General features: G+C 40.2%; 2 protein-coding genes and 1 long non-coding RNA gene across 10 annotated transcripts in view; 2 read left to right on the forward strand and 1 right to left on the reverse strand.

The window, feature by feature from the left end:
- Positions 1-6,939, forward strand: part of frem1a (Fras1 related extracellular matrix 1a) — a 92,447-nt gene extending 85,508 nt beyond the window's left edge. For 4 of the 7 annotated variants that reach the window (XM_079671862.1, XM_079671863.1, XM_079671865.1 and 1 more), the window contains exons 26-37: positions 1,060-1,261; positions 1,635-1,779; positions 1,861-1,990; positions 2,081-2,153; positions 3,009-3,158; positions 3,378-3,586; positions 3,700-3,747; positions 4,114-4,296; positions 4,669-4,794; positions 5,239-5,354; positions 5,513-5,598; positions 6,153-6,939. In XM_079671862.1, the coding sequence (XP_079527988.1) occupies positions 1,060-1,261; positions 1,635-1,779; positions 1,861-1,990; positions 2,081-2,153; positions 3,009-3,158; positions 3,378-3,586; positions 3,700-3,747; positions 4,114-4,296; positions 4,669-4,794; positions 5,239-5,354; positions 5,513-5,598; positions 6,153-6,355 (1,671 nt within the window). In that variant the 3' untranslated portion in view covers positions 6,356-6,939. The remainder of the gene's footprint in view (positions 1-1,059; positions 1,262-1,634; positions 1,780-1,860; positions 1,991-2,080; positions 2,154-3,008; positions 3,159-3,377; positions 3,587-3,699; positions 3,748-4,113; positions 4,297-4,668; positions 4,795-5,238; positions 5,355-5,512; positions 5,599-6,152) is intronic. The other 3 variants (XM_079671868.1, XM_079671867.1, XM_079671866.1) reach the window with 3 other exon arrangements.
- A 149-nt stretch (positions 6,940-7,088) lies between these two features.
- Positions 7,089-16,844, forward strand: LOC307033407 (leucine-rich melanocyte differentiation-associated protein). 2 transcript variants are annotated; one of them, XM_079671873.1, is made up of 5 exons: positions 7,089-7,308; positions 8,812-9,055; positions 9,649-9,831; positions 9,909-9,986; positions 16,479-16,844. In XM_079671873.1, the coding sequence occupies exons 2-5, from the start codon at positions 8,904-8,906 to the stop codon at positions 16,657-16,659; spliced, it is 594 nt and encodes a 197-aa protein (XP_079527999.1). In that variant the 5' UTR covers positions 7,089-7,308; positions 8,812-8,903; the 3' UTR covers positions 16,660-16,844. The 2 variants fall into 2 exon arrangements, with proteins under 2 accessions (XP_079527999.1, XP_079527998.1); XM_079671872.1 differs by having other exon boundaries at positions 8,858-9,055.
- On the reverse strand, positions 13,646-22,116 carry LOC307033409. Its single transcript, XR_013806497.1, has 3 exons — positions 21,785-22,116; positions 20,576-20,934; positions 13,646-16,572 (listed from the first exon to the last, which is right to left on the reverse strand). It is a non-coding gene; the product is annotated as an uncharacterized lncRNA (long non-coding RNA).
- Positions 22,117-24,877: the final 2,761 nt, after the last annotated feature.

The following is a 24,877-nucleotide window of genomic DNA, read 5'->3' on the forward strand; positions in this document are numbered from 1 at the left end:
ATGTACAAGGTTACATTAATGTTCTTTCTAGGACTATAAAGTCATGTGTCACAGAAGTGTTCGCCAGCTTTCTTTTTACATTATACTTATATGCAGTGTTCGAATTACCCATTTGCTTTCGGGGGAGCCCTATTTATTTATTTTTTTGGCAATCATATAGGCAGACCTGAAAGATGTATATGTTTCCTGCATTAGGTCAATATTGATTGCCAATAGGCCTACCTTGTTTGGTAGGACATATTTTTTCTCGATCGCTTTTTCGTGTGCCTGGCTCTTAGTGCTTAGAAATCTTTTTCCGCAGGTTATTCTGTTGATCACAGCTGACTTTTCCCTGAATCAATTCTTGTGAAAGGTGCACAAAGGTGGATTTTTTTGCGAGCGGCAGGGAGATCTCACATCCACATTTTTTATTGTTTTTGAAAAGCCATGGATAACTTTCATTCCACTCACTCCATCTTTTCTGTGTCCAGTTAAAAGGCAGGTCATGGGCAACGTCAGGTTCGCTAGTGCAGGTTGCATCGGCGGCTGTGGCCGTTGTTGAAGCCTCTTCAGGCTCCACATCGGCAGGCCTCTCCCTCGGTGTGGAGCTGTCAAACTCGACCCTAACGCGGCTTACAGCCGGCCAACTAAGAGTTGTTCCGTTCACGTTGTCATTTTTAGACTCCTTTGCTTCTTTGCTTGTGAATCCAAAAGCTGCGGGGCTTGGCTGTTTTCGTTTTGCCATATTTTTTATTACAAAGCCAGAGTTAAAAAAAATATCAGTATGAAAATATCAAATACCGCGCCAGCATCGCCTGCCGTAACCATAGCAACATAAGAAGCATAGAGAATGCAGCGCCGCCATGTACAGATGGCAACACCCAGAAATATTCACAAATATTCAGAAACTGACAATGACAATTATGCACTGTATCAGTGTGCAATTAAAAAAAAAAACATCGTTCAATTTGTGTTTTCGTATAGGTTATGCTACATCATTTTAGGTCCAAACTTCTCTATTTTCTATGCTGTTTATGTTAACCAATCTTTATTTCATCGACAAACCATATATCATTTCAGATCAAGCCTTTGGACAATACCTATCCTGAGGTTGTGAAGCTGATCCCTCTTTGGAAAGCAGAGCCTCTTGGCGACGGACGACACGGGATCTTTGTGTCGTCTCGTGAGCTGAAGGCCCAGGACAGAGACAGCAGAGACGACGAGCTGATAGTCAGCATCGTGCGCCAGCCGTACTTTGGATACCTAGAAAACATGACTACAGGTCAGGAATCAGAATACAAATCAGAATACCTTTATTTGTCCCACAGAGGGGACATTTACATTGTAACAGCAAGAAAAGAGCCAAAGACAGCTTAATATTAATTAAGAAGCATGTATAAACTATTAAAGATACAAGTAGAAACAATTTACGATTTACAAAATAACAGTAACAGTTGTGAGATAGGAGCAAGGTGATAGTATTAAAGGTGGAAGTATATATTGCACAGTTATTGACCGATTTATTACACAAGTTGAGTTGTCTAACTAAGGGAAAGGAGCCAATAATAAATATTATATTTATGAAGCCAAATATACCTTATTTCCACGTCTTAGCTTAGAATGAAAAACACATATATTTGTTTGTGCTCTTGAAGGTGGTTTTGTACCACATCGCTTCTCTCAGACGGAGCTGAATAAAAGGACGATCGCCTACATCATCAACCCCCACAGGGAGTCCCTCACAGACAGCCTGGAGTTCACAGTGTCCGATCCTCTAGGGAACACTGGGCCCCCTCACATGTAAGAAATACATTGGGAAATTGATTCTTACTCAGAGCTTGAGTTCACAGTTGATTGTTTGGTCTTGACATTGCCTTGCAGACTGAAGTTCAGCTGGTCCACGGTGGAGCTGTCTCAGCCTGAGTACTCTGTCAGTGAGGAGCACAGAACTCTTTCGCTGGACATCATCCGAAAAGGAAACCTGGCAGAGTCTTCATATATCACTGTCGAGGTCTGAAAGCCACTGCTCTTAACTTCCTGATGCTTGTCCTCTTCTTACAGACTTTAAGAGAGCTTTCTGTGTCATGTTTCTTTATCGTAGGTGGAGGAAGTGAGTGCAACAGCTGGAACAGATTTCCTCATAAGCCCCTCTTCCCTCATTCAGTTTGATCCAGGTTTGTCCTCATTTATTATATTGATTATTTATGCATAAAGTAATTTGACTTAACATGGTTAGTTCTTCTAGCCATCCTTTAGAAAGCCCTCTGTGGCCTCGGACTAGCACTCACTAGTCTAATAAATGTAACTTCATGATGTCATCAGGGTTATTCAGGGATTGGAGATGACAACATTTCAACAAAAAGCCTTTGTTTCCACCAAGGGGCGTTGATCTCGAAATATGTCAGAAATTTTCCGGCAGGGTATAGCTAAAGATACTACAGATGTGCATTGTGGGAAGTGTAGGATCCAGTGTTATAGTGCTTGACCCACACTAGCAACTTGATCAGTTACAATGGAAATAATGCAACTTTAATCAATGGTAATGTTTTTGTAACAACAGATGGTCATACTCTATAAGGGAGGAGATGATATGTCATATTGATCTTTATATGATACCATAGAGAGCCAGATAGCAATACACTCCTCGTATCCATCCATGGTAAACCGAAGGAGAATGGTTAGATTTCATTCCTAGACATGTGTGTTTTGTTTTTAAATGCTGACTGTAGCGTTATGACGACATTGTACACAAAGCTCTTTTTGCCTCTTAAGATCACTTCTGATCACAACATCTGAGAAGTAAGCTAAAAAAGCAGGTGACATTTGTAGTACTAGAGTACTAGATGTGGATGAAAAAGCCCAAATAAGCAAAAATGTGTGTAAAAATGTAAGACTGTTACTTCTACAAATAAAACTATAATTCATGTCAGTTATTCAAAGTCTTCTTCAAAAGGAAAGCTTTACAATAGGCACGGTAACTGAGAAATTAATCAGCTTTAGTAAAACGTGTGATGTTTCTGTCTCTTTAGGAGTATCAAAGAGGAGCTGGCAAACTGAGATTATCCAGGACCACCTGGAGGAGGCGGTGGAGATATTTGAAGTGCTGCTGGTGTCCCCTGAAGGCTCGGTGATCGGCAGCATCAACAAGGCTCAGGTCCAAATCAGAGACTCGGGAAGAGGTAAATATACCTAATTTTCAAGATTTTATAAGATACTTTTCGACATTCCATTAATTGATATTATCAATTTGTAAATGCTTTCTTACCAAACAAACATTCTAGATTACATATTTTAATGAATTCATCTATTTTTCATGTCCTGTATAACATAACTACTTAGGGAGTTGAGGATTTCCTAAAGACACTTACAAAACTCTGTCAAAACTTAAAACGCCACAGGACAGACCTGGCTGAACCAGGATCCAAAGGCTCCTGTTCTGGTAGGAAAAGAGATTGGATCAGACACCTACCCCCAGCATGGATCCATTCATCTGGAGAAACTGCCCCTGGGAACAGAATCAATCATCTGGGGCCGTGGAGACAGTTTATCCAGGCCTGCTGCAGATCGGCCAAGGAAGAAACTCAAAGTTCTGGACAATCCAAAATCTGTAAGCCCCTGTTCTTAAAGATCAGAACTATATGTAACTGTATCAAGTAGACATTTCACTTTTTGTTGCAGCACAATTTTTCCAGCTTAAAACTGTTACTGTTTCATTTTCAGATTACCCCATCGTCAGTGTTCCACAACGGGACAGACACTGTTTACACGGTAGGCAGCAGCAGATCATCATAACAGACAGTATAAGTCAGAAGAGTCTTAAAGATACCATACACTGCTAATTTTCAGGTTCTGGCAGCACCTCTTTTCACCCTCTGTCTGAAACCAGAGCCCAGTCTGCTCTGTTTGGTTAGCTGGCCGGCTCTGTTGTGATTGGTAAATTGCTAAGAGAGCTAAGAGCACTAGCCAATAGAAGAGCAATTGTTTCTTAGTGATGTCCCTATGTTATTGAAGTAAATAAAGGAATCGAATGGAGGTGTTTCAGGCAGGGGGGCATGCACAAAATCCAATAGAAGAGACTACAGGAAAGATAAAAATGATAGGGCTTCTTTATTCCTGCTGTCTCTTTTATTACAGTATCATGGCATCATGCAAATGCAAGTAGAGGACGACACCACCCCGTCAAGGAAGGGAAGAAAGGCAAACATCCATGTGGTTAGCAGAGGAGCACAGCAGCAGGGGCCAGCTGTGTTTACTAAGTCCAAATCAGATCCTAAAACAAAGATCTCTAAACCTCAAAAAACAGCAGCTGAAGGACCAGTGAGTACAAAGTTAGTCTTCTTCTACCACTTGGGTAATGTGTCATTTTAAATCAGCAATTGCCTTGAAGCCACATGGAGTTGCTTAATCCTAAAATTGCCGTTTGTTTCACTGCATTCCTTTGGTTTGATATTGTGTTCATGGCTGCTTATTTCTGTTCTAGTATTTGAAAGAAAGGGATTTTTTTCCCCTCAGCAATGAGTATTGAATGACTTTTATAGATGTAGGGATATGCTATATAATGACCTTAACTCGTTTGATACTTTCTATGTCCTACTCAGTACTTCCAAATTTTTAGGATTGATGATTGTGGTAAAACATATTGCAAAGCAGAACTAAACATATGTTCCTGTACTTTTGTACGGCTCACAGGCTGATAACTCTGTACCCAAGCCCTGTGTACCAGAACTGATTGGAGTCCTGTATTTAAACCAGACTACCAATCAGCTGTTTCACTGCAACGGTATCTCCTGGAAACCCTGGGCACCAAATGATCAGGTAATAAAACTCCACAACGATGAAACACACTTTAATGCACTAGCTTCTTTGTATCTCTGGTGAGAAGATGTCTGACCGTGACAATATTTTCAAATCTTACAATTGTGTTCTACTTATGTTCCTTATATAAAGTTGCAAAGTTTGATCACAATGAAAGTATTGCTTGAACCTTTTGGAAATAGAGAAGTATATCATTCAGTGTTGTCAGCATAGCGATGAAAATCAAAAAAGAATTCTCCAAATGAATGATGTTAATGTCTGAAAACTAGTGGATCTATGATAGAACCCTGTGGATCTCCGTTTTCCATATGAAATGTTTGTAAATAATATTTGTGAATCATTTGACAATTTTGCTTGAAAGATGTTGATGGACCGCTAAAATTATTTCCTAAGTGAATTAAATGTTTATCTACAAATGACAACATATTTGCCCCTTTCACACAGAAGATGAGTGGTCAGAAGTGTCCTCAGGGCTGGACCTTTCACAGTGGCCACTGCTACAGCCTCAGCACTGAGCACAAGGTCACATGGAGCGCAGCCAACAGGGCCTGCAGGGAGAGGTATGATCAGTGTACTAATGGAAAACAAACAGGGAAAATGAGGCCTAGAGTGCTTCTGATAAGTTGTCTGTCACACATAAAAACGATATCATTTGAATTGTATGCACTATCCTTAAGTTTAGAATACACAACTCTCCCACTTGTATTTTTTATTACAGATATAAAAGCACTCTAGCAAGCGTTCTCTCTAAATTGGACATGGACTGGCTTTGGGACTTTGGAGGAAGGAAACCATTTTGGATTGGTGGGTATCTTTCGATCACTTGATGCTACACTAGAGCTGGGCGATATATCAATAATATATATATATATATATATATATATATATATATATATATATCCTGATATAAGACTTGATAGGTTCCTGATATCATTATATGGAATGAAGTGTTGTACTTTCCTGGTTTTAAAGGCTGCATTTGTCTATTGAGGTATTTGGTCAAACATATTGTGTTTTTTGAAATTTGAAATACTCCATATTGATTAGCCCTATGCTACACATAAATCTTTCGTTCTCCTAGTTTTTTTCATTTTAGAGCACACTGAAAAAACTGAAACGCTGACTTGAATTAAATGTATTATGTCAACAGATTCCACATACATGTATTAGGTTAGTTGAAAGCAATAATATAGGTTTAAATAAAAATTGAGGTTTAACTTAATATTATTGCTTTCACATAACCTAATTCAATTTTTTTGGAATCTGTTGACATAATACATTTAATTAAAGTCAACGTTCAAGTTTTTCAGAGCATAATTGAAACCGTCTAACTGGCTGTTTCTGTCCTTCTGTTTCAGGCCTTAATGACAGGGAAGGCCGAGGGCGCTGGGAGTGGGCGGGGGGAGAGCCGCTCAACTACACCAGCTGGAGAAAGACCCCCCCTCGGTCCAAAATTAAGGGAAACAAAAACTGCATCCTGGTGGGGAGAAGGGCAAAGTGGCAGATCAGGGACTGCAAGACGGGCAGAGGTCATCGCTTCGTGTGCTCCAAAAGAACTTGATCCTGCAGTGTGTGCACTATCACAGCCATGAGCCACTGTGGTGTTTCAGAAGGGGAAGGACTGATCCTCGGGACATTTAAACTGCAATACCGGAGGGAACTTTCCTGGAAATGTTCATATCATTTATTATTAATGACACAACTGTTTAATGAGTAACGTGCTACACTATTCAAATTAACCACTGAACGTGTTGTTATAAACCGTATGAAAAGCTCACAAGACGTTTTTTTTAAATGTATTCAGTCTATTTTCCAGACTTGCTGACTCCAAAATATAAGTGTGTGCTGTGGGAACAGAGAACAACAGAATACAGACATGGACAAAACATCCACTTTGTGAAATTCTGTCTTTGTTTCAATATTATTTGACAGTATGAAGATTAGCTTTAGCTCTTAATTTCTCTAAAGATTATGTCAAACCTCATTATTTTATTCAGAGATGTGTTTACTGAATTTGGCAGTGTGCCCAGAAAAAACCCAAAATGAAATCATAGTGGATTTTTTAAAGGGGTCAAATGTTACAGTTTAAAACAGTTCAAAACAATCCCTACAGTATTGACAAGAAAAATAAAATCTGTATTGTAACATTTTCTTTCTCAATTCTTTTTTCGGATCTGTAAGTGTCATTGTGAACATTACTCCAAAAATATCTTAATTATGGAGACCATGCTACTTCTCATTCCAACAGTATGTCATTGTTTATGATAATCCTTCCATCATTAGGTACAGTGAAACAATATGAAATGTTGACATGTCTTCACGATTGAAAGCTGGTTTTTCCCTTTTAGAGAATTCAACATGCTCTTTAGAGTTGGTCCTGTGAACCACAAGCAGCAATGTGATTATCCCCATCATGTGATCTACCACGGCAGTATGAAAGAGGGCCTTTTATCTGAGCTCTGAGCAGCTCTCAGAGGGTTGCATGCAGCCAAAACACACAGCCTCTTCAGCTCGGTAAGTCAAGCTTCAACTTAACAGATTTATACGTGATGAATGTGCATGCTGACGATAGATTTAAACGTTAGTGTTTTGCAGACTACTCGGACAAACTGAAATATTTGTGCATTTTATGATAATGGCAACATGTGATGGTTGATTAATTGATCAAAATGTGTTCCTAACAGATGCATTTTGTACGCCAGTTAGAGGAAAGTCTTTGAAACTTTTAGGATTCACCACCTTTTTATGGAATGCATTAGTTTGCTGGTAAGAAACAATATAGTTGCAAGCTCACTTACTCTACAGTGTCGAAGGCAGGGGCCGTGACTAAAATAATTTATACTTTTACTATACTGAATTGAAAAATGAAGAGCTTTTTTAAGGATTGAGGCATCTCACAGAAGAAGTACTAATATGAACCTGAAAATGAGCAGAATAGGGCCCTTTAATATTGTAAGGAAAGCTGTAACATGGTTCCACATCTCTTGAATGCCATGCAGCAGTTATTTGCTTGGAAATCTTTTGCTGTGTTATTGTATGTGAGTGCATTGATTATGTTTTAATATTGTTATGTGAACCCTCTGTACTTTATACAAAGTGCAACCCTAGTTTAATTTATATTCACCTAAATGTCAGTCCCAGCATTTACTCCATAGTAACATCCTTAGTACATTTTAGATGAAAGAGGCCTTCAGGTGACGTAGCATACCCTGTGGCTGCAGTTTAAGAGGTCAATGCTCCGTCGAATGCTTGGTGTCTCCCCCCACTTCCAGTCTTTACACTAATACACAGCTCAAAATCCAGCGGTGTATATACAGTATATTCTATGTTACTGTTGGAAAAAAGTATTTTCACAAAATATGTTATAGTATTCATTTTATTTCAGAAAAACCCACGACTCATCGATAATATATCATGTAATGTAGTATTATGTAAATGTGATGTGTAATATATTAAAGTAATTAAGAAACATTTTGTTTTAAATTTCATTACTGAAGCAGTTTTAAAATATCAGCAGGAGAGGACTCTTTCAAGTAGAGACACTACATACTGATATACACCTGAACATCAGCAGGAGAGGACTCTTTCAAGTAGAGACACTACATACTGATATACACTTGAACATCAGCAGGAGAGGACTCTTTCAAGTAGAGACACTACATACTGATATACACTTGAACATCAGCAGGATAGGGCCCCTTTAATATTGAAAGGAGTAAGATAATGTGTATAATTCCACATGTGTTGAATGCACACATGAAATGCTGTGCTGTGTTATTGTATGTGAGTGCATTGAATAGGTTGTAATATTGTTATGTTAACCCTTTGTACAGTGCATTTGTAAATGCAGCATGCTGTAAGCCTTTAGACTAAAATATGTCATTTGTCATTTGTTCTACTCACATTTGTTCTACTCATCTAATAATGACATCACACCAACATATCTTCATTTTCTGTATCATCAGACTGTGGGTCATTCCTCTCTACTAACATCAATTGTTATGTTGTTTATCCAAGGTCTTATCATGACATAATCATCTGACTCTCCTAATCTCTATCAAAGTGAGAGGAGAGGAACTGGAGAGGGTTCCCTGCTGAGGGTTCTTGTCATGGATCCTAACGCCTTAGGCCAGAGTAGCCCCTCCAGCTTCCAGTGGCTTTCCTTTGCTTACCAGGCGCTGACAGAGATCCCATATGAAGCCATTCTCCCACAGACAGACACCCTGGAGGTGCTGGACCTGAGCAACAACCTGCTGGATGAGTATCCTTTTATAACAAGCAGAGGCTGTAAGACCAGAGAACCCCTCCCTGTTCCTTTGTTCCCCCTCTGTCTGCGAACTCACCAATGATCACTGCACCGCTCTGCTTAACAGGAAACCATGCTTCACTGGGAATCATTTGTAGAAAAACAAGTTTTACACAAGACAGGAGTGGAATATTACTATGTACATTTACTCAATTACTTTATTTAATTTGTAGGTACTTGTACTTCACTTGAGTATTTTCATGTTATGCTACTCTATACTTTGACCTTACTAAATTTAATTTAGAGGCTACATTTTACTCAATTGTTTCCACTTATTTAGTTACTAGCTACTTTATATGGAAAGCCAAACTGCTAACATGGCTAAAGACACATTTATGAAATCATGCCATTTAAGAATAAACTGCAAGACATAGCTGGTAGTAGTTCCCACCAGCTATGTCTTGCAGTGGCTTATATATTCTTTAAAAAAATTCAATTTGTATTTTAGTTTTTGCAGTAATCCATTTTCTCCATCCAAGCTCAGCTCTGTGTTAAACGGTAGCAACCTGCACAGTGTGAGTGTGTTGTCCTTCATTCAGTGTGTATTGGAACCCGGCTCTGCTGGGGCAGCTGGAAAAGCTGAGCACTCTGATCCTGGACTGCAACAACTACACCTCCCACATCAAGTTCCCCTTCATGGCCAGCGTCACCACCGTGTGCATCAACAAGAACAACATCAACAACCTGCCCGTGTTCGTGGATGAAATCCGGAGGAAGTTCCCCAACATCAAGTGAGCCTGGAACCCTGTTTCAATACCGGGAGGTTTCATTCCTCGCCGCATTCTGATTCCATATCTCTCTCCAACAGGATCCTCAGCATTATGAACAACGAGGCAGCACCGAGTTATTTCAATGGAGGAAGTCTGACCCAGTACACAGACTACAGGTGAGCATAGGCCCTTTTTTTTTTACCAGTGTTGTAAGAAGTACCCACATCTTATACTCTAGTAAAAGTACACATACCACAGTGTAGAAATACTGTTACAAGTAAAGGTCCTGTATTCAAAATTATACTTAAAGGTTTCCTCTCATGCTGTTTTTATACATATATTATGGGTCTCAGATATATATAAAACATGTCTATGAAGTGTTTTGCTCAAAATACCAAACAGATCACCCATTGTAGCCATGCCTCATACCCCTCTATTTCAGCCCTGTTACTAAAGTGCTTATTCTGGGTTCGTAGCTTTGAAAAACAAAAAAAGGGGTGGGAGCTAAATGCTGCTATCATGTTCCAAACCACATCAAGGATTATTTCTGAAACAGTATGGAGCTCAAATGCTTTCTCTCTTGCGGGTTTACCACAAGGTGAGTTCCTTTTTTTATTTCCTGCTTTTTTACACATACTCTCTCCAGTACAGGTTAGCTCTGAGTGTTAGCAATGCTTGCTAATGTAAACACAGACCATATTACGTCCAAAACGTTCCGCATTGTTTCTGATACAGCGACGTTTGTGATAGGGCCGTGGGTCCACATTTCAGATATTACGTCATATCGGCAGCTAATCTAGATCAGCTCCGTTGTTCCCCCGTTTTTAGAGATTTGGGTACGGAGGAAAAGAGAGGGGGTTTTATTTTCTGACACTTTGTGAGTCTCCTTAACAATAATAATAACAATAAATGATATTTATATAGCGCCTTTCAAGGGACCCAAGGTCACTGTACACGGTGGAAAAACAAAACAAACAGACAATCAAAGGGCAAACAAAAAATAAAGGAAGCCGGGGACCAAGAAAGGGCTAGGGCCTGAAGGCCAGGGTGAACAGATGTGTTTTTAATGATGATTTGAAGACGTCCAGGGAGGCAGCATTACGGATCTCGGCAGGAAGTGCATTCCAGAGGGTGGGGGCCGCAAAAATGAACGCCCTTTCACCAACATTTCGGAGGCGAGAGCCGGGGATGGAGAGCAGGCCCGTGTCTGAGGAACGCAGACTCTGAGAAGGGGTGTAGGGATGGAGGAGGTCCGATAAGTACTGGGGGGCGAGGGTAAGGAGGGACTTGTACGTGAGGAGGAGTGTTTTGTACTGAATCCGGGACTTGACCGGCAGCCAATGTAGGTGGTTGAGGGTGGGGGTGATATGTTGCCATGGCTTGGTGCGGGTGAGAAGCCTGGTGGCAGAGTTCTGGACGTACTTGAGCCTGTCCAGGGTTTTGCTGGAAACCCCGGACAGGACTCCATTGCAGTAGTCCAGACGGGTTATGATGAAGGCGTCTACAAGTGTTTCTGCCACAGAGTGAAGGCCGGAGTCTGGCAATGTTTTTGAGATTGTGACGAAGGTAACTTCGCCAGTGTGGACTGACGGCTTCGGGCCTTGTAATATCGCACATGTGGTTTAGTTTGGAAATGTTCCCCAAACCCTTTTTGTCTGTTGATCCTGATTGTGTTCACCTGGTGCTCTGTGTTGTCTCCTCCCCCCTCACCTGTGTCTTGTTGATTGATTAGTGTGTGTGTGTATTTATGTTCTGTTTTCCCTGTCAGTGGACAGGTAGTGTGGGCGAGATCCTTGTGGCTGGTGACTGTGTTCACCTGGGCAGCAATGTTGAGGCTGTGTCATGTACCACAGCGATGAATAAGTGCCCACACCGGGTTATATTTGAATTCTCTGCCTCTGCCTCCTTGCTTGGTCGGGCCGCTCAACGGTCAGCCTCACAGAGATGGTAGAAGGCGGATTTGGTAACAGATTTGATGTGCGCCTGGAAAGTCCAGGAGGACTCCCAGGTTGCGGACTTCAGTGGACGGGGAGATGGAGCAGCCATCAATGGAGAGAAGCAGGTCACCAGCCTTCTGGAGCTGCGCATTGGGAGCCACAATCATGAGCTCTGTTTTATTGCTGTTGATTTTGAGCATGTTTGATAACATCCAGTTTTGTATGTCCTGTAGGCAGTTGACAAGAGATTGAGGGGAAGCTGAGTGGACGGTTTGGTGCAGAGATAGAGCTGTGTGTCATCAGCATAAGAGTGAAAGCTGAGACCATGTTGGCGGATGATTTGACCAAGTAGGAGCATGTAGATGGTGAATAGGAGGGGTCCCAGCACAGAGCCTTGAGGTACACCTGGGTTGACTGGGGCCAGAGGGGAGCTGAAGTCACTGATGGTGACAAAGTGTTTCCTGTTTGAGAGGTAGGACTCGAACCAGGCAAGAGCTGTTTCACTGAGGCCAAGGTAGTCAGACAGGCGGCTAAGGAGGATGGTATGGGATATGGTATCGAAGGCTGCAGAGAGGTCCAGGAGGATGAGAATGCTGATGAGGCCAGAATCAGATGCGATGAGGAGGTCGTTTGTGATTTTAATGAGGGCTGTGGTGGGGTCTGAAGCCAGACTGAAGGGGTTAATAGAGCTCATGGTATGACATGTGGTGTTGCAGTTGTGCGGCAACTGCTCTTTCCAAGATTTTAATGAGGAATGGAAGGTTTGAGATTGGCTGGTGGTTGTTCAGGTCCTCCGAACACCGGTGACACATATTTATGTATAAAAGACATCAAAAAGTGCATTTTTTATGATAGGAGACCTTTAAGTAAAGGCACAAAAGTATAAGCAGTGCAATATACTTAAGTTCCTGACCTAAAAGTACTCTTCATTCAAAGTGGCAGTGTTTTGAATAATACACATTCAACAAGTCCTCCAACTCATACGACCAAATAGGTCGATTGTTCAAGCCCTTATTACGACCAAATAGGTTGATTGTTCAAGTGCTTATTACGACCTATAATCACGTTTTAAAGTTTTCGACCTCTAGTGCTCCCGTTGAATGCAAACGCTACGGAGGGTCGTATATTTACAAATAACCCTCTCTGGAAAATCCTAAATTGTAGGATAGTTTGGCCATTAAAATGCTTTTTGATTACATTTCTAGTGAAAAGTGCATATTGTATTTTTAGAATTCACTTCCAGTGGATGTGTAGGATCTATAGTTTGATAGATATTACAAAGATGATTTGAGGTCTCGCCAGGAGAACGTGTAACAGCAGCGTCCATGTAAAGTTAGCGTCAACCCTCACGGGGTGAAAACAGTAAACAGTAATAAGTTTATCCTTGTTAATTAGACGACATTAATTGGTTTAAATTGTTTAGAATGCTTTTGTGTATTTCCCATAGGCTTTTCCCTTTCGATTCTGAGAGACACATTTATTTTTCTGAGGGTTTGATAAGCTAAAACATCAAACTTTGATTGGATGTTTTAGCCGCAATGCACGTTGGGATATGGTGCATGCGATATGAAATCCGAAAACATTTAAAAAAAAATTAAATAATACTTAATTCCGAGTGTGCTTGCTTTTCTCTTTGGAAGTCATCACATAACGGCATTGTAATACACGGTTCGGCTGCATTAAATATTACATATTGAATTTTGTTGAGGAATATGTTATATTTGATGAAAACATTTAAATATTAAGAATAGCCTACATACAAAGTAGGGGGAAAGTGGAAGGTCAATGATAGACATATAGAATAGAAAATATCAAGAAGATACTGTAGTGATCTCTACAATAAAACAGCTAGTGGAGGACGTCCAAAGATATTAACAGAAGGATGTGCAAAACAGACAAACTAATAAGGCTTTATTTAAACATTAAAGAATGCTTTAAGTTAAGGTCTTCTTTTGAATAAGAACAAAACTTTGGGGGTATCAACAGATAAATATTAAGTCTGACAAAATACTTAATGTCTAATATATTGCATAGTTTATTTTGGCACTTGACAATCACCTTCCCTGAATTTGACTCAGGTGTAACTAAAGTCTGATTTAAGGTTTGTATATATTATTTCACATCATTAATCAGAATCTGCAAAGTAACTAATAACACAAATGTAGTGGAGTAAAAATACTAGGTTAACCTCTGAATTGTAGTGGAGTAGAACAAAGTAGTACATGCTGCTGTAACAAAAACATTTCCCAACTTGGGATCAATAAAGTATATCTTATCTTAAGATGATCGATGGCTACTGCCATATTTGCAAAATGTGCCTCTGAACCTTTACAAGTGTTTGTTTCAGGCTTATCAATTAACAACAGGAGGGGTCACAGACATAAGACCAGCTGTTAAATAAAGCTCTTCTGACCTTAGCTGTCATGTGGGTATATTAATGCTGCCCATTATGGACACAAGCTATTTTCACCCATTTATTAATTATATGTTTTAAATTTGAGTGTTTCCTATCCCCTAAATCTCCAGGGATGTACACAGTTTAATACTGGCAACTTCTAATTATGGGAAATACGAAAACGTCTTTTAAAGCTACAATTCCGGCGAAGTCACGCCCATCTACTTCCGGTCCATGGGACCTTATTTCGGAAAAATTATGTTTTGAACTAAATGGAGAGAGAAAACGTATCTTTCGATCCCGTTTGAATTGTGCCACGAATTACACATATGGTGTTTGTCAATCTTAAAAAATATTTTCCATGTGAAAAAAGTCACAGTTTGTCGTAAAACTGTTGAAATATAAGACGATGAAAAATACGCAACTAGAAAGACTACAAATCCCAGAGTAAGTGATGTCATAACTGATGTCACAATTGTTTTACTCCGCTAAATAAAAGAGATAGCTAAGATAAGATAACTTTAACAAGATGTCAGTGTGCATAGTACAGGTTGTTATCATACCAGCAATGGGTCTTGCTCGTTCTTTCGCTTCCCGTCTGATGAGAGGACCAGGAGTGGCTGGATCAAGTTAGCTACCTAGCTAGTAGCAAGCACGTTAGTTAGCATTACAGCCTTAGCCTTGTCATTTTTATTAGCCTTAACATGAAGCAACATTAAGTAACCCAATCGAATCAAAAAGCATTTTAATGGCCAAACTATTTCATCTGACTTTGGAGCCTCTTTGCAATAATTACCCCTGTAAACTCCGGGAATCAGGTTTTATAGCAGCTTGGACGTATGTTTTATTGGCGAATCTTCCTTTTTTAAATCTAAGTTTTGAAGTTGAAATCTCTTATGGCAACAGAAACCAAAAATAGGAAAATTAAAGACAGGGTTTCGCCTCCAGATCAGGCACCTGGAGAGAGCCCTTCACTTTGGAAGCCTATGTCTCTTTGTGAAATGTATTAACCAACTTAAGACTTAAGCATGATACCAGCATACCAGATACTCATTTGAGAGAAGGCTTCAGGGGGGGACTTATGACCTTTTTGTTTCTAAATTCCTGAGTAATAACCCTGCTAATATGCAATCTAATCCTAATCTAATGAGGTTTTTAAGAACCAAACAACTGAGGCAGTTGTTGAAAGTAATGACGTACATTTAAAGTACTCAATAATAATAATGTTTTTTATAATATAATAATAATATTGGGAGGGATGAAACCCTCTTTAATGGTCACGCATGCAGAGCACACTGCTTTTAACCCATCCTAGTAACAGGAGTCTACTAGGAGCAGTGAGCAGCACAGCGCCCAGGGAGCAATGCGAGTGAGGGGGGAAGGGGGTTGTCCGGTGCCTTGCTCAAGGGCACCACGGCAGGGCAGGAGGTGAACTGGGACCTCTACAAGTAGAAGTCCTTCCTTTTTTAGGTCTGGTAGGGGACTTGAACCGGCGACCCTACGGCTCACAGTACAATCCTACTGACTGAGCCACTGCCGGCCTCAAGTATTGTATCTAATTACAATTTTTGACATATTTGTACTTTACTTGAGTATTTCCATGCAATGCAACTTTATACTTCCACTCCACTTCTTTCCAGAGGTGAATATCATACTTTTTACTGGTAACTTTGTACATATAAAAAAACACATGAAATGCTGATGTGGTATAATGCAATACTGTAGTACCAATCTAGACAGTATTTTCTACATTTGGTCCACATTCACAAACTACAATGATCTTACATGAATTAAAACAGGATGATTACTTTAAATATATTTTGATGTGAAGTTACATTTTGAAGTCTCAAATGTTGACTTTTACTTGTAGTGGAGTATTTTAAGACCATGGTATTTGTACTTTTACTCAAGTAAAGGATCTGGGTACTTCTTCCAGCCCTGTACAGATGTTTTTCTGGAGCTGGAAGACAACTCCAGTGAACATGTTCATTTTAAAAGATCCATCAAACATAGAGCACTGCTGCAGAAAACATTTCAAAGTGTCACATCCCAACATGTTCTATAGCGCCCCGTGTGGTTAATCAGTGAGAGAGATGTGTTTTGTCAAAAGTGTGCTAGAGGAGTTTTCGGTGTGAAAGAAATCAAATTATAGAAAGTCCCAATCTCCCATAGCGTCCCCCTTTCAACATACTGCACATACAGTTCAAGAAAATATTAAACCAACAAATTGATCCAACAGAGGGGAACATAACACTGTGAAGAATATATGTTTTTTTAAACTTGTGATTGACCTAAATAGCAGACATTCAACCCCCTGTTGTCTCCTCCTCCCTCAGGCAGTATGTGGTCAGTCAGCTGCCCGGCCTAGAGTTCCTGGATGACACTGAGGTCCTGGAGCAGGAGCGGGTCCAGGCCAGGAGGACGTACCGGCTGCAGCAGAGCCACAGCAGCAGGAGGAGGAAGGACGAGTCAAGGAAACACACACAAATGCTCAAAAAGTCAAATACTGTCATATGACATAGGATATCATGTGTTTTTATCAACCATTTTACGTTTGTTATATTACACATTGTATGTTTTGTACCTGCTAGTTTATATACAAATATTTAAAGCTACAGGATTTTTATGCTGACGTAAACATTAAAATCCATGCACCATGTTCTATATAGAAGAGTTATAAAAGTAAAAATATAAATATTAAACACACGTGTCGTGAATCATTTTCCACACCTTATAGTCTAGTTACAGCATAGTGAACCCGGAAATGTGGAGTACCCCAACATTTTATGTTAGGGATGTATAGTATGGTCCCCAGCAAATAGAAACTGCTGCATGCTAACGTGCATAAGTTGGGCAGTTAGCATAAATTGCGTCAATTACCAATTATTACCGTAATGGCCTAAATGTGGATTTTCGATTTGTAGCGTTTTGGAGTGGTTTTGTGGGTATTGTGGCTGCTGAAACCATTTCTGATGATTTTCCATTCAAAAAGGGCCGTTTTAAGCAGAAAGTGGCAATATCTCTCTGGGCTGATTTCGACTTCTTTGAGTAGACTTGCGGCCATTGTATATACTGTAGAGAGCACAAGATGAAGTTATTACTGTTGACAAATCTTTATCAAATAAACAAGCAATCTGTCCAATCCAAATGATCCAGAGTACCTTAAATCTTCCAAATCGACCTAAATTAATCTAAATCAGCCCGCAGAGAGTACACATATTGGCATTATCTGGTTAAAGCTGCCTTTTCTGATACTGTTCTGTCTGCTGCCGTCTGGCAGGCGGTACTGCAGCATCAGGACTAAAACCACCAGACTCAGGAACAGTTATTACACAGGCTCCGCCCTCTACTGGACTCTATAGAGAAATAAAGTCGCTCCCTTTCCGGGGAGCTCCATGGGACCTTATTTCGGAAAAAGTATGTATTGAAGTCAATGGAGAGAGAAAGATTATCTTTCGATCCCGTTTGAATTGTGCCACCAATTACACATATGATGTTTGTCAATTTAAAAGATAATTTTACAAGTCATAAAAAAAAAATCTGCCACTTCCTTACAGAGCCCCTCCTCCAACACACACGAACGCGCACATGAACAATGAGGGCACGAGATAAGCTTGTGCACAGATGGAAGGCTGACAGGCAGCTAGGCCATCCAGTTATTTTCTAGCCGGGCCGGCTCAGATGATTGGTCGTGCTTTTTACAGTACTACGGCTTCCACAGATGACATTTTTTTATGGATTTTTTTTCAAAGCACTTAAGATATTCATTGCTATCGGGATGTTGAGAGCATTCCATGGAATATAACAAAAAGTTTATCTCGAGCCGGTTTCTCAAACTTACCTACCCCACCTTTAAGCAAGATAATTTTTCTCTTAAGATTTAAAAAAGCAATTATGGCTTCCAATTCTTCCATTTCAATTCATTTTGTCACGATTGTTACTTTATGTCACGTTTTCAGTTTTGTAAGTCTAGGTTTGGGTTTGTTTTAGTGTTCTGTTCTCCCTGTTTCATGTTTTCCTCTTTGTTTCTTGTCTGGTCCTTCTCCCTGTGTTTTCCTTCCTGTTAGTTTCCCTGGTGTGTCTGATTGTCTGATTGTGTTCACCTGTTGCCCTTGTGTTTCTCCCTCCTTTACCCAGCTGTTTCTTGTTCCTTGATTACCCCTCCCTGTATTTAATCCTGTCTCTTCCTGTGTTCCCCTGTCGGTTCATTGTTTGTTTGTCCTCCCTTCACGTCACGTTTCATGTTTTTCTCTCCGGTCTTCCTCCATGTTTTTCTCCATGTCAGTTTTTGTGTTATTGTTTTTCTGAGCCACCGTTTTGATTCATGCCATGTTTTGTTATCAGCTTTTAAATAAAGCTCGCTTTTTGTTTCTAAACCTTTTTCAGTTTTTGTAGTCTGCATTTGGGTCCTATCTTTTCCGCGATCTTACAGAGATCAAAACACATTTGTAGCACCAAAAGTCTAAATATACTGAGTGTATATATTAACCTCTGCTCTCCCTGATAATGACAGCATCAGGGTTAATATCTTAAACCACTTACCATATAATACAGCTATTTCCCCAGGCTGAGTATAGCCATGTCAGACTGAATCAATAGTCATTCAATGCTGATGACATTAACATCAGTTTTTTGGATAACATTGCAAGACATTTTGTATTGCGCAAATTAAAGTACAACATTCGAGTCCACCATGAAACAGTGAAGCAGACTTGGGGTCCTGCTTCTCCCCCCTGTCAGAGGCTTTACATTAGAACAGAGCCTCAGGTCACCAACACTGACTGCAGGTCAGTCATTGGCTGCCTGTACAGACTCACTCTGCCTGAGGCTCTGTCCTCTGTTCTGTGCTCCGACTTCTTCTAACCCTCAGCAGGCTCTCAGCATGTGGAGCAGCTAACAGCATTCCTGTGTCACCTGGCAACCTGGCACTGCAGCCGGCCAATGAAAGAGTCAGTTACCCATGCAGCTGAATGTCAAAATATCTGGAAGACACTTCATTACCCACAAATACTGTCTTCAAATTCAGCAGGAATGAATTCAGTAGAAAGTCCAGTTAAGTTAACTTATTGCCATTTTTAAATGTCATTTTGAAGTCTGGAATGTTACTTCATGTTCTAAGATCAATATTATAATTATATAACCCATAAATATGTACAGATGTGGTTTTAGGATTGGATGTACAGCTCTGTGTTCTTACCTAACAGGTGCATGACATAAGTTTTACCCGTGGTTTAACTTAATCCTTAGATGGGCAAGCACATATAAGCACATAAGCACTCTTAAGATACATTCCCAATGTAGGGTTTGATCTATTATCAAACCCATATTACACCCATACTCTGTTATTAAAATGTGTTTACACCATTGTTACACCCAAATTACATGCATACAGTATGACACCCTTATTACAACATTAGTACACCCATATTACGCACATATAACATCCATATTACACCTTTATTACATTGATATTACAATTAGTTTAGACCCATATTACACATTGACACAGGCTGTCAAATGACTGTGACCACAAGATACAGAAATCATTTACCGTAAGGGTTAAATGTTATCTTTAAAATATAAAGTTTGGGGTATACCATATTAATCATGTGAACAAGTTCTTCTTTAAATACTGCCACACATTGTTTCCCTCTCAATGTTACATATTGCCTTCTACCACATGCTTTGTGTTGATAAAAAGTCTCCAGTGTGCTTTGCAGTGTTTTCATATCCTCTCCCCTCCTTCTCCTCTCTGTTATCTGGGTTCTTCCTCTGGTGCTCGCCTCTCTGCTCTGGAGCCTGATGTTCTTCCCCCTCCCTCTATCTTTAACTGCCTGCTTTGCTTATCTCTCCGCAGCCCCCGCTGTAAGGCAGCGTTTTTCTGTGGTGAGTGTTTCCTCTCAGATGCCAAACACTGATGTGCCAAACTGAGCCGTCACATTAAGCCCGGCTGGCAGAGCTGCCGTTCAGCTTCACTGCAGGTACACTGGTGTTCCCAAAGAAACAAACCTTATTCAGTTAAGGCTTTTACACTTAACATTTGTAGATCATGATCGTTGTTCTCGAACTCAGAAGGAAGTTAAAAAGAGACAATGTAGTCCCGGAAAAGTTCAAATGGGTAATTTATTGAAATAACGTGGTTTTGAATCAGACAGAGGAAGCAGTCTCTGTCTTTTAAACTCTCTTAATTAAAAACACACATTAATATATATATTCCGGCTTAAAAACACACACAAAAAAGAAAGAACAAAGAGACAAAACAGACTCACCTTGTCCGCTTCAAAACGACGCCACATTTTAGATCTGTCGCAAATTTAGTTTTTTAACATTAAATAAGCAGTTCTTCTCAAGAGGTTTACTCACCATCAAACACACATCTAATATTTCCTACGTAAACTATTGAAGGTTTTTGATTTAACTGGCTCTGTCTTACCATGTATTTGGGCCCAGTGTGTCTGATGGATTCGTAGAAATTCCTTAGAAGCTGCAGTTTTCTCTCCTGGATCTTCGAGCCATGTCGGGGTCACCAATTTGTAGATCGTGATCGTTGTTCTCAAACCCAGGAGGAAGTTAAAAAGAGACAATGCAGTCCCGGAAAAGTTCAAATGGGTAATTTATTGAAGTAACGTAGTTTTGAATCAGACAGAAGAAGTCAAAACATGGCGCCGTGTCGGGAGGAGGAACGAGAGAGGCCGATTCTCCGTGGAGCGTCTGTATATGTGATTCCTGGCTCCTCCTCTCATTGGCTGCTTTGACGATGGGGGGGTATTCCTCCCCCTCGTTCTTCTGTGTCTGATATTGTGTAAATAAAAGGATTTAAACGTTGTGTGTTTATTGTATATAACTCCACATGCCTTTTTTCTCCTCGTATTCTCATTCATGTACATTCATTTAATATTCAGCAATAATAACATCTCGGTGTCAATAAATGTACTGTTAAAGTCAGTGTGTTTTTCGCCTTAAATTCACTTTCTCAAAAACGTAAGATTAGCCACATGCCAATGCTAACCGGAGATGAAGAATTTTAAGAATAAAAGTTTTAAATCAAGAGTGAGTGTAAACTTCCGGTTTTTCAGAATAAAACAGCTTTAAAGGTGGGGTAGGTAAGTTTGAGTAACCGGCTTGCGATGCACTTTTTGTTAGATTCCATGGAATGTTCTTAACATCCCGATAGCAATGAATATCTTAAGTGCTTTGACAAAAATCCATGAAAAAATGTAATCTGTGGAAGCCGTAGTACTGTAAAAAGCACGACCAATCACCTGAGCCAGCCCGGCTAAAATAACTGGATGGCCTACCTGCCTGTCAGCTTTCCATCTGTGCACAAACTTATCTCGTGCCCTCATTGGTCATGTGCACGTTCGTGTGTGTTGGAGGAGGGGCTCTGCAAGGAAGTGGCAGATTTTTTCCGGCTGTGTATTTTCAAATCCTAGTGCACTCGAGCTGGTTTCTACAAAATCACCTACCCCACCTTTAATCAAAACCGTCATATTGAATCTAAATTACGCCATATAAACATTGATTTCAATGTCTTACACATTCCACAGCATTATCCTATCATTTAAATATGCAATGCCTTAGCAATAGCAATGTTAAAACGAAGTAAACTGGATATAAAATCCCCAAACAGGCGAAAACCTACCAGTTTCACCCACTGTCTCTGCCACCTCCCTCCATGTCTGGTTCCTCCGGTTTGTATCCCGGTAAATAGTCTGGTTGTAAAGAACCGGGTGATTTGCTACCGTAATTTCTCGTTTGGAATATGAGGAAATGAACTGCGGTCTCTCCCAGCTTCCACGCGGTTTGATTGGCTAGCGCTTGTCCTGTCAGATTTGCATAAACGGGATTTGATTGGCTGACGCTTCCACCTCAGCTTCAAAAGTTGAACATTGCTCAACTTTTGAATCCTGAAAATCCTGGAAATCTTCGCTTTGCTTCCCCACAATGCAGTTCGGCGAAAAGCGAGGCAAAGTGACGTCACCCCTTTCAAAGTGAATGGGCAGAGCAGGGCCGTGGGAAGTAGGGGTGCTGAGGGTGCTGCAGCACCCCCTGGTGGAGGACAGGGGATCTGCACTTCCACAATACAAAAAAAAGGAATTTTCAGCCTTGATGTAACAACATTCATAATTAAGTAAAGATAAAACCCTTTTCACCCCGGTTACATTTTCCATTTGCCCTGTACGATGGGCGCTGTAAGTGATGAAAGTGGAGGATGTTGGCTTAGCAGGCGCCCGCAGCCAAAGTGAGAGAGATAGAAAGAGGGGATACCGCGGTACCGGCGGGGATTGTTGTTAGCTTCTGCTGCGCTAACGGACATAAGAAGCTGTTTCTACAATAATGTGGAGGGAGAGTCCTCTCCTGTCAGACTGAGAGGCTCAGTGAGGTAAAGGACTCTTGAGTGTTTAGATAGTTCACTTTAGTCTAAGTTATCTCAGTGGGTCTCAAACGTTTTGATCACAAGTTATGTAAGCAAATACTTCAAAGGGACACCTTTATAATTATTAGGATAAATAAAAACAGATTTGAAATCATTCCAATGTATACTATAGGACAGTAAACCAAAAATATCGTTTAAAACTGGAGAGATTTAAAAATATACATAAATAAATAAATGTTAACTGGTAAAATAAGATATGAATGAACAACACAAATAAAATAAGTTACATGTATTTGTTATTGGCTATGGTAGGTTATTGGAAATGTTCACATACAAACCGATCTTTTTCACATGGGTGTTTAGAGTTGTATCCCCTAGATCAGTCTCTAATTGGGCGCTCAAAGTGCACCAAATTGAAGCATTTTACTTTAAAATGTTAAAAAAATGTTCCCGGGGGGATACCCCCGGACCCCCCTAGAGGATGTGAAGTACACCCCCCCAATTAAAACATGTTATAATACTAAATAAATGTGAAGCCTTGTTATATAAGATGTCCACCATGTCAATATGTTTCTCTTTTTGTAGTGTATTGGTCTTTTTTTTTTTCTTTTTTTTTTATGTTGGAAGTTACAATGTAATTTATAACATCAACAGCAAACTCAATACAGTTAATGTCAGGCACACTGTAACATGTGTGCACTCAAAAGTAATCAATCCATTCTTCCTTCTTTCACTTTCAGTATGATTTACTGCATGCTGATATTTCAAAAATAAGTCAGTTAGAGTTTCTTTGCAAACAGTAAGTTGCCCCATTGCACCCTTTAGTTAACGTCAACACAAATGATAAGGTTTTTTTTCTATCATTTGCCCCCATAAAATGCAAACAAACTATCCAGTAAGGGAGACGAGAACACAACTGTACATGAGCATACAAATCAAACAGCTAATCCTACGCTAACCTATTAGCATTATGCACATGTAAATAAACCACATGGGTGATGACAAATAATAAACGTGGTAGGTATCGAGTGTATTGGTCTTTTGTAGAGGTTTTTCTTTGCCAGCTAAAATCTTGCCTATAGGGCAGCAAATTGGTCAGAACCAGCCCTGGTGTCATCCCCACAGCACCCCCCATTTGAAACATATTCCCACGGCTATGGGCAGAGAAGCGTTGGAAGATTTTTTTTAAGCTGCTGTGTGGACGGGCCGTAACGGCCCTTACACGAAGGCGGCGTGCGTTGCCGCTTCAACGCTTCAGCCCATTCACTTTGAATGGGGTGACGTCACGATTCGCCGAACTGCATTGTGGGAGCAAAGCGTAGCTTCTCTCGCAGTGCTCGCTGCAAAAGTAGAGCAATGTTCTACTTTTGACGCCTCGACGGAGGCGTCAGCCAATCAAATCATATGCCAGTACAAGCTCTAGCCAATCAAACCGCGTGCTTGTGTGTCTGGGGCGGGAGATTAATCTGATTGATTGTTGGTCGAGTTTAACCCCCCACAACGCACGCCGCCGTGTGTAGGGGCCGTAATGCTAACATGCAGGATTTAGAATCATATGGCACATTATACTTTATTGCATGTGTCTATTTAAGCTGCAGGAGTAAATAATACAAGTTACTTAAAGTTACTTAAAATTCCTCTTCTCTTTGGTTTCCTTTTTTCCGTCAGTAAAAAGCTATTATTCCATCCCTTTCAATCTCCCATTTGACTTTAAACCTCTCCTTTCTCCTTGTAGAATTCACATCTGAGGACTTCAGTTTGGAGGAGTTCAAAAACAAACTGGTGAGCAGCTACTTGCTGCACTGGAGTCAGCTGGTTCACTCCGTCTGCGCAGACTCCTTCTGTGATTGGCTGGAAGGTAAAAATATACAGCGATGTAACAAATAAGAATAAAGAGAAGGAGATGTATACATGTTATGTCATCAATGTGTGTCCAGGTCACAGCCAGCCTCTCAAACAGGAAGCAGAAATACTGATGTGTGGACCAGACCCCAACAACACCCCCAGCCCCAGTGAACCCCTCGGTAGGAGAACATCTGAACTGAATATGTTTCTATCAAATGAACCCTCGTGCCTCACTTTAAAGATGCTTCAAGAACTGTCACGAATGTTACATATTATATATATATTATTTTCCATTTAGGCTGAGTTAAATATTCAAACCAACAACAATTCCTGATCCTAACTACTAAATGTTCATATTCACGTTTTTAGGATAAGAAACACACAAATGTAATTCTTTTTTACTCATGTTCTTTTTTCCCTCCCACATTCTGGGATATTTCAATGGATTGCAACAACATTGACATTAGTGGATTGCATCGATGGAAAGGGCCCAATTGGATAGTAAATAGTAAA

Source organism: Notothenia rossii, assembly GCF_949606895.1.
Source record: "Notothenia rossii genome assembly, chromosome: 3".
In the NCBI taxonomy this organism is placed as follows: domain Eukaryota; kingdom Metazoa; phylum Chordata; class Actinopteri; order Perciformes; family Nototheniidae; genus Notothenia; species Notothenia rossii.

What these genes read in the sequence shown, in the direction of transcription:
- LOC307033407 (XM_079671872.1), top strand. Translation starts at nt 7,277, where the DNA reads ATGCAGCCAAAACACACAGCCTCTTCAGCTCG. An exon ending in CACACAGCCTCTTCAGCTCG is followed by an intron (nt 7,309 to 8,857) that starts GTAAGTCAAGCT and finishes TCTCTATCAAAG; the next exon opens with TGAGAGGAGAGGAACTGGAG. An exon ending in ACCCAGTACACAGACTACAG is followed by an intron (nt 9,987 to 16,478) that starts GTGAGCATAGGC and finishes CTCCTCCCTCAG; the next exon opens with GCAGTATGTGGTCAGTCAGC.